General features: G+C 36.7%; 1 protein-coding gene across 4 annotated transcripts in view; it reads left to right on the top strand.

The window, feature by feature from the left end:
* Nucleotides 1–14,100, top strand: part of fry (microtubule binding protein furry) — a 1,034,138-nt gene that overhangs the window by 89,626 nt on the left and 930,412 nt on the right. For all 4 annotated transcript variants that reach the window (XM_083126340.1, XM_083126342.1, XM_083126341.1 and 1 more), the window contains 6 exons: nt 3,275–3,499; nt 6,219–6,362; nt 7,415–7,643; nt 8,702–8,913; nt 10,894–11,029; nt 13,132–13,305. In XM_083126340.1, the coding sequence (XP_082982466.1) occupies nt 3,275–3,499; nt 6,219–6,362; nt 7,415–7,643; nt 8,702–8,913; nt 10,894–11,029; nt 13,132–13,305 (1,120 nt within the window). The remainder of the gene's footprint in view (nt 1–3,274; nt 3,500–6,218; nt 6,363–7,414; nt 7,644–8,701; nt 8,914–10,893; nt 11,030–13,131; nt 13,306–14,100) is intronic.

Genomic DNA, 14,100 nt, shown 5'->3' on the forward strand with positions numbered 1-14,100 from the left:
TACGTGTGCAAGTGCAGATCTTTCGTCAAGATTCTTTGCATTGTTGTTGGCGCCATATGCAGTTCTTGAGCACGACGGCGATACGATTTTGCAGGACTCACAGCAACAGAATCACGCACAACAGCAACGTTTGCTTCACTCCGGCGACTTCGAGGGCATCCAGGGCTTTTGATGTCTTCTGTTGATCCAGTTTCTTCAAATTTCTTGATCAACCTACGAACAGTTGATTCGTTGGGTTCTTTAAAGATGACCAAGTATCGTACGGAGTTTCCGAACAGTCTCCGCGAAACTTTCACCATTCTTGTAGTCGTTTTGACAATCAAAACTCGCTGTTTCTTACTGTACCTTTCCATGGCGTTAGCAACACACACAAACAGTAGAACAACTGAAACGCTTCTCAACACAAAACCTCAATGATAACTGATAACAACAATCGCACCAACAATGCTGCCAACCAAACAAAAAAAATATGGCATCCTTTTCAAATCCGGCGTTCTTTATGGATCACCCTTTACAACTGAAAGAGACAACTCTAAGCTTTTTTCTTCATCAAACACCGTTTCTGTTGAGACACTTATCATATTGACGAACAAGGTTTACAATACCCATGTCAAAGAAATCTGCCACCTGTGCATTCAGCCATGCAGTAACACTGTCCTTGAGCAACTGTGTTTTGGGACAGAAAAGGGATACTGTTGGTGGAGTTCCAGGAACGAGGCACAACAATCAACGCCCAAGTGTATTGTGAAAGCTTGAAGAAATTGTGACGAGTAATTCAAAAGGGGAAACATGGCATGTTGAATTCTGGCATTGTTCTCGTGCATGAACATACATACTGCTGCTCAAACCAAGGACCTTCTCAAACATTTTCAGTGGGAATTGTTTGACCACCCTCCTTACATCCCAGATTTGGCCCCTAGCGATTATCACCTCTTTCCACAAAAGAAGAAGTGGCTAGGGGCACAGCTCTTCAACAATGACCAGAAGCTCAAGGACAGTGTTACTGCATGGCTAAATGCACAGGCAGCAGATTTCTTTGACATGGGTATTGTAAATCTTGTTCGCCGATATGATAAGTGTCTCGACAGAAACAGTATGCAGAAAAATATAAAAACTCTCACAATGTCCTGGTGTTTCTTTTTTAGCCAAATGGAGGTTACTTTATGAATGACCTTCGTATGATCAGACAGTTCAAACTCTTGTTTTTGTCAAAGTTTCCTTTTTGGCTGGAGTAAATTTTTACCTACCTATAAAAGAAGAAAACTCCTTTGAATGTTCTTGTTGTTGTTTGAACTTTGAATGTTCTTTTGCAACAAGAAAGCCTCCCATTTATTTAATTTTTTTCTTATTCCTTTAGTTTGTACTATTTTTAAAGCCTTTATTTAATCATATGCCTTTCCTCAAATAATATGAGCTAACAAGCCTGTTCTTGGGTCTGAATTTGTAATATCCAAAGCATTTTCACTCTTTCCATTTTTCACAGTATTTGTCCTTCATATTCCTTTGAAACGTGAACAAATTACATCACATATACTTTTGGATTCTACATCCAGAACTGGTTCTTGCATTTTGTATTAAAATTCATTCCAAATTTATTGAAGATTTCCATAAATTTTAGAGTCAAATTCCTTTAAATTTTTTTTACAATTTCAGAAAAGAAAGAAAGCCTTGTTGAATGTGTATAGAAACAAAGCCTCTCTTCCAACAGGTTTTTCTCATTCCATTCAGTTTTCAAGCAAAAGCAATGTAATACTAAGCTTAAAATATAGAAAATACATGTGAGGTCAGCCATTACTAAAGGATCAGAAACCTAGTCCTTGATAAAATTGTTCAAGAATGCCTCAAAACTATTGATGGTAGAATATTAAGGAATATATATATAAACTAATTAGAGGTAATTACACTCCTCGCAATAAGTTTGGAATATTGTTATATTAGGCACAAGAAATTTGGAATATTATTATGTTTGGCAATAGGTGATAGGTACAGTGGCATATGTCGGTGAGAAGACGAGAACGTCCGCCAGACAGACACAATGTGTTGTTGAATTCCAAGGCCGTGTCTATCAACTATTGTCTTAATATAACAATATTCCAAACTTTTTGTCTGAGGAATGTATTTTATTTTTTTATGAGAATAATTGGAGCTCTATTTGTATTGACTTTTCAGTTTCATGGTAAAGTTCTTGATATTCTTCATTTATGTGTGGCTTATTTTATATGTCCTGTTTTAATACCAACATTTCAGATCCATTGCCAGGTCAGATCTCAGGGGTATCCAGAAATAGCTTGAAATACTTGGGATTAAAAACTGTCAGTCAGTCTAGGCAAAGATGGGAATTCTACAAGTAGCCTGAGTGAACATATGTATCTAACAATCATTCAGTTGTAGAATATAATATCTGTATATATATATAAAAAAAAGTTGAAAAAAAAAGTGCTTGAAACTACAATAAATGTGAAAACATAGCACAATAAATGAATAGATATGATTGTGATATTGGAGAGAAATGGATCGAATTAATAAACACATTGTTAACTCTCCTATAAAATTCCAACTGTTCACACCTACAGCAATTGGGGAGGGGAAGGGAATTGCCAGTAGGAAGAAATAGGTATGCATCAGTAAAGTGGGGCCAGTGCATGATAGATAGTGACGTCCATCTTTTGGGACAAGACAGCTGATGATAATAATGCAAGTGTTTTTTAATCTTAAGTCCTACATCTTTTTAACCACACTTTATTCTTTTTTTCCCCATTAACATAATTTCTGGATACATCTGAAGAAGGATCCAGCAATGGATCTGAAACATCGTAATTTGAATAGGACGTATAAACCACACATACATGCAGATGTATGCTTTATTAATATTTGTAAGCAGTGGTTATACGAACCTTTAAGAAATTATGATAATTCTGCAATTCGGTGTTCAATTTTGCCATATTGTTATTGATATTAATACGTATAAAGGTATAATTAATGTTCACTTGTTTTAAGTTTAGATTTTCTAAATTTTTTACATTGTTTTCTAAGGTAAATTCCATTTCAATCACCTACCTCGAAACATTATTTACAAAGTTCCATGGAATGTTTGTCATTGTATACAGGATCAGTAAAATATCAGTTCTTGGTATTGATAAATTTCATACCTGTATTTACTGGTATTGATTAACATTATTTTGGCCCAACCACTGCAAAATCTATTTGCTTATGTTGCTAGGTATTTTTATTCTTTTCTAAAGAAGTGTTACGTAAAAAAACATGCTTATTGCAGGAGAGGCTGGATTTTGCAATGAGAGAAATCGTGTTTGATTTGCTGTCAGTTGGGCGACCAATCAAAATAATACTTACTCCAGAGAGGATGAGTATTGGACTACGAGCCTTCCTAGTTGTAGCTGATAGTTTGCAACAGAAGGAGGGAGAACCCCCAATGCCTCGGACAGTGGGAGTTTTGCCTTCAGGGAACACTCTCAGGGTGAAGAAAACGTTCTTGAATAAGGTGAGCAAGACAATTTTTATACATAGTTTGACAAATAAAATATTGGAATTTGATATTTTATTTGTCTGGGAAACTTGCAAATATTTTACCATGAAACAATTGCATGGTTATACATTTCAATCATGATCCTGGTAGTTTAGGATCCTGGTAGTAGCTATCAGTTTTATAGGATAGGAACTTCCACCATGTGGGGTCCATCAATATAGTGCCTAATGTAATAAATGGGTCATGTTTTATTACCTGAAAGGAAGCAAATTTGAGTGGTCTAGATTGCACTTAACAAGTATAGTCACAGTTCTAATTAGCTTACCTGCACGTAAAAAGGACTTGGAACAATTTTGTTCCAATCTTAAAGTGGATGATGCTTGTTTGAAGTTTGGAGGAATACTGGATATGTGAGAGATGCTTGCATGATAAATAGTAGGGATGGGACAGATTAATTGGCACTCTTATCAGTTCCAGCCGATATAGGCATATCAGTGTATCGGTTTATTGGTAAAATTAACAATTTTTTACAGATCTGATATATCAATAAATATTTTTTAATTTAGTGCAAAATTCTGCCATTTTGTTGTTATTTTTTTGGATAATCTCCATGCCCTACTTTTAAAAAAAGTAAATTTCTAAATATGCAACTTCTTTTGCACTGCTGCCATCTGGTAACATACATTTACTAAGGAGGTCAAAGAACCATTCAAGTTCTTCAAGGACCATTTCGAATTTTATATTGGATCGGTAGAATATCAGTTTATCTGTATGGTAAATTTTATATCTGTTCTGTATTGGCCAAAATTTCATATCAGCCCATCCTTAAAAAAAGACAGACTGAGAAACAGATGCTTTGTAGCCAGCAATGGGATATCATCTCTTTGTCAATTGACTTCTTACCATGTCTTCACCACGACGACCTGGTTACACAATTCACGCAAATCCTAACTTGTACATTCATTTTGTTGTTCGAAGCTCATTGGCTAATTGTCATCTCATGAGATGCAATTCATAAGTCTTTGGAAAGATGCATGGGTGTGGCACAAAACCATCAAGAAAATAAAAGTATACCCTGGAGGGAACAGAATCAGATCTAACTTTGTATTATCACTAGAGGCACATATTTTTGGTAAATAAAAAAACAAAATTTTGGTACAAAAATAGAGTCAATTTCGGGTTCAAAAATAAAATTTCACTGTTATAGCAGTGAGAAAGGCATTTTGGTTTTAAAAAATGTGAATATAATCCCAAATTCAGTTTAAAAACCACTTACTACACAAAATAAACATATCCCTTCTAATAGCACATTAATATAGGTACCAGAGTATTAAGTTTATTCCTCTATAAAGGGGTCCATTTTTGCTTCTCAAATATTTACAGCAGAATTAATCAACTTTCCATGAGTTGCATAACTTACAGGATATTCTGACTTCAGAAAGTGCTGCATCGGTAAATAAACTCTGAATTTCGTGTTTAAGAGTCTATTTCGCATTTTGCAGTTAATTTCGCATTATTTCGTGACAAAACAGGGTAGGAAAATGCATTTCACAACTTTCAGAAACATGAAAAATTAACATTACAATGTGTTATTTCACATTTCGTGTTTTCGTCAAAAATGAAATATGCATCCCTCTAATTATCACTCATATTTTTATTTTTATTGACAATGCTCCAATTTTATGCAGTGTGTGTTTATCAGCCAAATTATATTATCTGTAGCACACAAGTTAGCACATTGCTCTTAGAAAGTTGAAGCTGGATAGTAGGCTAGAGTGCTAATCATTGTGTTGCATAGGAACCTGTAAGTGAATGCAAGAGAGGTGAGTCTCAACCTAGAACCGAGTGTTGGTTGCAAGACTGTCAGCTGCCGGCTCAAACACTGTAGTGGGTTAAAGTGAGAGAGAAGAGTTTTCCCAAGCCACCATTCTTAACAGATAGTCTTCTTGGTCTTTACCATCATGTTGCTGCAAGGCAAGCAAAGTTCCAAGGTTGAATGGTGTCATATCCATGATATTCCATACATAGGGGAGCAGGTGACGAAGTGAGGCACTACCCTTCTTCTCATATGATACCTTGTATGGTTAAGAACTATATACTATCAGCTGAGTTTGGTACAAACTGGAGCATTCACTACCTCATTGTCTGGGAGAGCCTGAACTTGTTTCAAAGTCTGTTCAGGTTTGTACAGGTTGTCAAGGAAAGTTCGCAAGATTTTAATTTCAGCTATTTTAATCCGTGAAATGAGATTAGATTTACATATTGGAATTTTGAATGTGGTTTCACGTTCATCTCACTTCTCTTTGCCTTTCGTGGGTCACAACTGGAGTGAGAATGGAACATGGAGCGAAAGCGTAAATGCATGCTTCTTTATATATTTTTTAAACTTCAATCGTGGCAACATCTCAGCACCGAGAGAGGAGAACAACATATGTCTGGTTTGGATCAAACTCATCTGAGTATGGTTCGATACCAGGTGGAGACACATTGCACAGTGGTTTGGATCCCACTTTAAACTGTAAATCCATTCCCGATTAGCCTATTGTGCACAAAGTGAACTTCAAAAAACAACAATTCAATTCAACTCAATTTGTTCGAATAAGCGTGTAGAAATATTTCTTCTTTCTTCTGGTTCCTTTCCCAATTAATATTTTACAGTTTCATACTGTGTTTACATTTTTCAGAAGTATTGGAAGTGTCTTGTTTTTAACACTCTATTGCTTCAACTTTACAGATGCTGACTGAAGACACTGCTCGCAGTATTGGTATGTCATCTTACTTTCCATATGTGAGACGCGTCTTCGATGATATTCTTAGAGCTTTGGATGCACAGTATGGGCGACCTTTAATGATGACAAGTACACAAAATGTTAATAAGGTAAGTACAGGAATACAGGCATATATTCTTGTCATCCCCTGTGCTTAGCACCATGCCATGAAGGCGTATAGGGGGTGTGGGGGTAACACCCCACACTTTCTTGATCCAGTCGTGAGTAGGGGTGATGTGATCAGCATCATGCCCCTGACCACCTTTACCCCCCAGGGTTTCCCCCAGGTACCCATGTCATTCGATGCTGGGTGGGCGCCGGGGCCGCTTCCAACGTTAGAACAGTTCCCGGATTTGAACCAGCCGGGGATCGAACCTGGGACCTTTAGCATGGTAGTCAGATGCGTTACCGACTGAGCCACCGACATATTTTAAATGTGGTCCTTCTTAAGAATTTCAGATTTTAATCTGGTAGGCTAAATAGAACAAAAAACTTATTAATGAAATGCATCTAATCACACTTGAGCATGCCACTTAAAACTTAAATATTAAGAATGAAATGCAGGCATATGCAGTGAATAGATTAGTGAACATTGTTTTCAGTTAAGAAGCAATGATGCATGTTGGTGTGTACGTGGATCAAATGTGGAACATTTTTTAATGGTTTATGCAGTACAAAAGTAAAATTGTAAATGTTCGCTTTCATTGCCAAGTCTGGAGTGCTTGCAAAATTGCTGTAATTATACCATCATTTCCACACGTAAGCTTACAAGTTTTTCAAGAAAAGAAAGGTAAATTCCTGCAATTAATATTTTTTTTAAACTCTGTTTCTTTCTGTGTAACATAGTTTTATTTATTGCATAAAAAATTAAATCCTGGGATCACATAATCCCAGTACGTAGATTCATATCACTACTTTCTAGGCCAAGCTCCCCAAGCTGGAACCAAATTTGGACAGTATTTCATGAAGTCAGAAAGTTTTAATCAATAGGATATACAAAATTCATTTTAATGTTCATTTGTGGAAAAAAAGCAGTAGTTGCATAAAACTGTAAAGATGGGAGGTAAGGTGTTTGTTTAAGGTGTTTCAACACACATTTTCTACTACCAAATTATTTTATGAACAATATCAATGAATTTTCATGTATTGTATTTTTTTCTAGGAACCTGATGAAATGATCACAGGGGAACGAAAACCTCGAATTGATCTGTTCAGGACTTGTGTCGCAGCTGTGCCCAGATTGATTCCAGATGGGATGACTGGAGCAGAGCTCGTAGATCTTCTGTCAAGATTGACAGTGCACATGGATGAAGAACTGCGGGCGTTGGCATACCAAAGCTTACAAACATTAGTTCTTGATTTCCCTGATTGGAGAGAAGATGTTATATATGGTATGTATAAGTCTTGAGAGGGGAAGTGCACAGGAAGACGTACACTAGAATTTTTACTGTGAGTTAACACAAAGGGCTATATACTATAGATCTACCACTGTGTTTGATTTGAAACCCTGACATGGAAGGAATGTTGCTAGTTTGTCATGAGGATCCCTGTAGTTCACATATTTTCTGAGGTTTCAGAAGTCTTGGTGCTAGTATAATGATTTATACACTGTTAGCTTTGCACAAGATAGCACAGCCTATCCCAACCTAACCTCACCTGACCTCAAAAACAACCTTTCATCATCTATTTTGGGGTGTACCATTACCTGGTGTGTGTGTCAAAAAGGAATAAAAACTGCAGAATTTTTTGTGATGATTCCATAGCAGCAATTTCCTTCTGACTTCAATATAACCTCATAATGCTTTCCATTGCATAATTTTGTATTTTCTTGTTATGGCACATATTGTTATTTTCTTTTTGTCACATTACTCATTACTTTGTTGTAGATCTTCTTTTTTCCTGAGGAAATTGATCATGGAAGCTTTTCTCCTGGACTTTTGGCAGAGAGGAGTGGTATGCTCTCTTTTTCAGTCCTTCCTGCCATGTTACTGTCTCCATTAGAACTATCACACCATAGAGTATCATAATGCTCACTGGATCCTTCATTCGATACATAATTTACCATCACATTCTCCATTTGTTCCTCATTTTGTCCTTGCTGATAGCATTTGCAAGATTAATGCCAAACTTCCATGACACTTTATCTCATAGTAGAATTGTGCAGGTTGATGTGTACCTGATGATGACTGTGGACTATTTTCAAATACATTTCTTTGCAGCAACTTACACCAATGAGTTGAATGCACATGACATAAGAAGATTGTTTAAAACTGGTGTGTTGGATCATATCTCATTGATTCAGGTAGTGGGCAATCTGAAAGACAGAGCAGGAAATTCCAATTATTTTACAGATTGTAATAAGATTGAACATATTTAGAAGATTACATGAAAACTAGTTTGATGCTATTACTAGATTTGAATAATGCAAATTTCTGTCTTTTTATTTAAGGTTTTACTCAGTTTTTGGCCAGAGATGTCCAGGACACATTCCCCCAATTGGTTGACAATGGGTTACGGATGCTGTTGCAGCTTCTAACCAGTTGGAAGAATGCTTTGACTACCATAACAACAGTTGCACGTGTTACTAAGGATGGAGGAAGCTCCGAGTCAGGAAGGAGTTCTAGAGAAGGCCATGGCAGACAAGGAGACCGTAGTAGTCAGGTAGAGATTTTTTTAATCATTTTTTTGTAATGATACTTTTAAACCTGCCATAACTGATATTGTTAAAGGAAATTTAGCATAGAAAGTAGTTACAGTTTAAATCCAGAATAAGGAACTCACGATTAACCTGTTTGTTGGTTGCTCTATGTAGAACATAATATTTTTAAGTATCATGAGCACCTATCATCTTAATCTCTTTAAGTTGGGGTGGTGATGTATCCAAGTAAGATATACACTGCATACCCTCCTTGTCTTCTTCTGAAAAATTGTAAAACCAAAGTTAACATTCTATATCCTACCACATTTCCAGTTTCTTTGATACTAGATCATGCATCTGTCTCACCTCCTCTTGCGTTCTCCCCTCCTCCCACTATCTCTATCAATCTATTCCTGTTCATGAAGCTGAAAGATCATGGAATCAGCTGCCTGAAAAGATAAGTTCTGTCACTGCTTTCAGTAGACATATATGCCATTCTCTTCAGATTAATCATTATGTCTCCACATTCAAGTTCATGAATGTGAATTTTTTTTTTATAAGTAATTTTTAACATGATCTAATTCTGTAAGTATGAATATGAGACTAGGTTTGTGTGCATGTGTTTGCATGTATGCATTTGTGCAATACATATTGTGTAAAGTAAAGCCTTCCCTTGCATATTGCAATAAGCCATGGAGCCTTATATGGGGTGTGGAGATAAGAGCTTCACATATTCATGATCTCTGCCATTTGTGGAGATGATTTAATCAGCATCATTCTCATGGCTGCCTGTATGTCTGATTACCACTAGGTACCTGTTTTATTTTGCTTTTTATCTGATAACCCATTTTCGACAGATCAAAGCTGAATGGTTAGTGTTGGTAAGTTAATGGTGTGACGTGCTGTGTGGAACACGATTGGTTAGTCAATTTTCCATCAACGGAACCTTAAATGCTTAGGGCTACTTGGATTTGTTAAATAAACAGTTTTTTTCATCCTTTCTTATGGAAGAAGGTACTTTTTACAGAGTTTTTTCAATAGGGAAGAATACCAGAACACTTATGGGAACGTTATGAACCTGTTTTTGTCCAAAGGTAGTTATCAGATGACAAGGGTCACATATTCTGTTTATGAACTTCCTTCTGAACATAAACATTAGCCTTGTCACTGTGAAGGACTTTTAATTCAATGGAAGCGTAACACTGTAAATTGTTCGCGACAACCATTCATAATGAGCAGCTCTTCATGGATGTATCCGATTAAAATCGTGTGCAATGGCATGCGAACTTCTCTTCCTAGATGTCACTTTGATCTCGATGCATTACCGATGTGCTAAACAAATTTTAAGGCATTTTTCTAACACCTCGAAAAGGAGCAAATTGGTACAAGAATTCAGTCAGAACTTTTTACTGGTTAAAGATACGTCGAAAAAACCTTCACCATTGCATTTCTCGTGAAATTCTAACCCATTTTGATATGTCGCACGACCCCCTTCCCATTTAAAATTCTGAAGTTGAATTCAAGATGGCGGACATCAAGATGGCCACCGACCGTGTGGGTGGCGTCAATGTGGTTCCCCCTTGGCCAGGCAATGATTGGTCATCGCCAATTTCAAATTCCATGCCGCAGTGGCCTTGTACTGAGGGTGTTAAGTGACTTATTGAGCCACCCTGTACATTCTTTTTCATCATAACTAGAACAAAGAAAAGTTGACATTCCTTGGATGTTAAAAATTCCAAACATCCTTTCATCTTCCCAACAGTTGTCACCTTTCATAAGTGATATAAATAATAACAATATTTAAGAAATAAGGGAGATAAAGAAGTTCTCCTGAAATGTTACATCAAAATTGTGTTTATATGCTTGAAACAATAACAACAATAGAAATAATTCATAGAAGTTATTAAATCAATAATGACATGTGAAAAATAGTGTTTAAGAGGGTCTATAACGTATGAAGTTAATGTTGAATTTTTTAAGTATTTCCTTGTTTTGTTTTCCAGAAAATTGAACCACTGTCCAATGTGTTCCACACTGTGGAGGGATTTGCCCTGGTGATGCTTTGTAACTGCAGACTGTATCCTCGCAGGCTATCAGTGCATATTTTGCGTGAAGCTAAAACTTTGCTCAAAACTTTAGGTAATTCATCATTGAGAGATATTGTTAGTTTACTCTTTGATTTGCGTTGGGTTTATTTTTTTCTAAATTTACGAGGGTAAGTAAAAAGTTATCTACACTTTTGCCACAACTTTTCTCAGGTTGGCCACACTGCCTTCAGCGCTTGTGTGCTATAAGGTTGTACTTTGTGGTCATGTGGCCGAGGTTTGATCTTAATTGCTCCATTTTTCATTGGTGCACACTGCCAGTGGAGCGACCATGTTTAATCTGTAACAAAAGAAAAAAAAAATGGAGCGATTAAGATCAAACCTCGGCCACATGACCACGAAAGTACAACCTTGTAGCACACAAGCACTGAAGGCAGTGTGGCCAACCTGAGAAAAGTGCCAAAAGTGTAGATAATTTTTGACTTACCCTCGTAGTATGCATCTACCATGATAAAATGTAAAGGCTGTGAAACCCATATAATAGGAATGTACATGTCTAAAAATCAGAGGTCATTTTTGGGTATTTGCATGGAGGGAAGGGGATTTATACGATTATCTCAAGTGAAGCTATGAATATTATAAAGCAAAACTCTGGTTGACAGCTGTGATAAAGTTCTCATGGAAAACTTGAGCACATATTGTAGTGTGACATCGGGTAGGGCATGGGATTGAGTCACGCTGGGATGTAGCTCAGTGAAATAAAGTTGTAGTTTCAATTTGGGTCCCGCTGGACCACCTCTACCCTAAATGATTTGAATGAAGGATGTTGGGTTTCTTATCCGTTGAATGCTACTCACCCCTTGCTCGATGCTCTGTCCCTCGGCTTCTGGCATTGGCAACGGTTTGATGGAGATGGTGACGTGCTTGTCCTCTTCAAAGTACTCCCCCATGCTTCCAATGCAGTGCTCTCATAGTTTCTGCCACTGTTCAGATGCCTCCTGGAATGCATTTTTGGGGATAGATCTCGTGTGTGTTGTCGCGTTCTGCTGAATTTCATCTACACTTGTAAATTACATCCTGTCAAGATTTTTTCAACTAGGGAAATAAAAGTCCGCAGGGGCCAAGTCTGGAGAGTAAGGTGAGCAGGCCTTATGGTTATCACATGAGCAGTCAAAAAGTAGCTCACAAGCAGCGATGTGTGACAGGGCACCACGTTGTCATGGTGCAACACCCAACTCTTGTTTTTCCACAGCTAGGCTTTGGACCGAACAGCATCGATGTGTTCATTGTTTGTTGACGTCGAAGGTCGTCCCGATCTTCAATCTTCCTTGATCTATGTTCTGCCCTCTTTGAGATGCTGAAACCACTCATGACACTGCAATCGGCTCACAGTCCCTCCCAAAGGCTTGCTGAAGCATTTGCCAAGTTTCACTTACAGATTTCCCTAGTTTAAAGCAAAATTTCACGCAAACACGCTGCTCCACTTGGAGTTTCATCTTCACTGCTGTGAAGCAAATGCGATGAGATGTTACTGCACCTGCTTACTTAGGTGGCTCCAACCGGGCTACTGCTGAGCGTAGTGTGATGCAGCAAGCGACTGTGTGTTTCTGAAAGTTGCCACTGGAGAATGCCACCTGCCGGAACTCACTATGAACAGTGGTTCGCACGCTATGCCAAAAGTCTGGTCTTTTTGAACAGACCACATATATCATTAGTAAAGGACAGAGAGTTATTGGTATCTGCCTATGTAGACATGTTGATATTTTGGTTTGTCTGTAAATATTACTGATAATTTTAGCCACGAAAGCATGACACTGCAATCCTACCCTCATATTTGTGGATTTAGCTAATGTAATTATTTAGTAATATGTAATGATATGTTTTAGATTGGAAACATTTACAGCGGAACCTCGATTTTACATTTTCCAGGGACAAGCTGAAGAATCTTAAAATGCACGGTAATGTAAAATCGAAGTAAACTGTATAGCATTTTGCTATGTTGAGACCATCAAGATTAAATGTATAATGTGGGAAAATATAAAATGTAGGGTTTTATTTGTGTATGCATTTGCAAGTCATTCTGGAACATCATGGAGAAAGTTTTAAAAAAATAATCAAATACACTATGCACATTCAGAACCTTTCAGTTCTACATCTGTACGAAGATTTATAATTGGATGTAACTGTGCTTTTCAGGCTGTGGTGATGATCAAGCTGTGATAGATGTGATAGATCGGTGCTGTCCACAAGTCATGGAGAAATGTGTGGGAATGCTTCCTCCTGCTGAGAAATCAGCTGCTTTGGCAACATCGAACATTGATCTTCAGTGGATTGCTGACAGAAATTCATGCGTTTGGACTGCTTTTTTTGGTGAGTTTTTACAAGAACTGTGCAAAGCAGTTTCCTCCTGTAAACAAGTTCATCAAGAGAATTAAGAAGATGTAATATCTCACTCAACGTAATTAACAATGGAAAAATAATTAGCTCCATTTTCAAAATGCATAGATACTTGAGGAACATCAAGTATTTGATGATGAATAGGAAAGAGATAGAGAAAGAAGTAAGAAAAAGGAATAAGTAGAGGAAAAGAAAGAAAAAAACTTGGCCATTTATTTTTTCCTATGCATTTATAATAATAATAATGAAATAATGCTAATTATGATAACATCCATTATCATCTAGGCATAGAAATAATAAATGAGGAATTATAAATTTCACTCAGTTATAAGAAAAGGAAAAGTTGTGTGTGTGTGTGTGTGAAAAGGACTAGAAGAATTTTTTTTAAGAAACTTTAAACTTTTCTAGATTTAATGTAACATTAAACCTTGTTTATTCTTCTAACTTTTAAAAAAGGATTAAAATTTTATATTCTCGTACTGTCTCTTGGTTGTAGTTATACCATTACTGTAAACATATTATTTAGAAGTGTTTTCTTTTGATACTTGGAAACTCCTGAAAAGAAGACAGGCATTTTGTTCTTACATCATCCTGAAATAGAGATAGTACCATCAAAATCAGAAGTCCTGAGTTCATTTACAAATTATAGTATAAAAAGTCTCTTCAAAATTGCAGAACTTTCAGCCAAAGTAATTTTGATTTTTTCTGTATTTTTTATCTATATTTTCTTCTCAGGTTGATATGAGTTGGGAATATGTACATTTAAAT

Source organism: Lepisma saccharinum, chromosome 8 (genome assembly GCF_977018435.1).
Source record: "Lepisma saccharinum chromosome 8, izLepSacc3.1, whole genome shotgun sequence".
In the NCBI taxonomy this organism is placed as follows: domain Eukaryota; kingdom Metazoa; phylum Arthropoda; class Insecta; order Zygentoma; family Lepismatidae; genus Lepisma; species Lepisma saccharinum.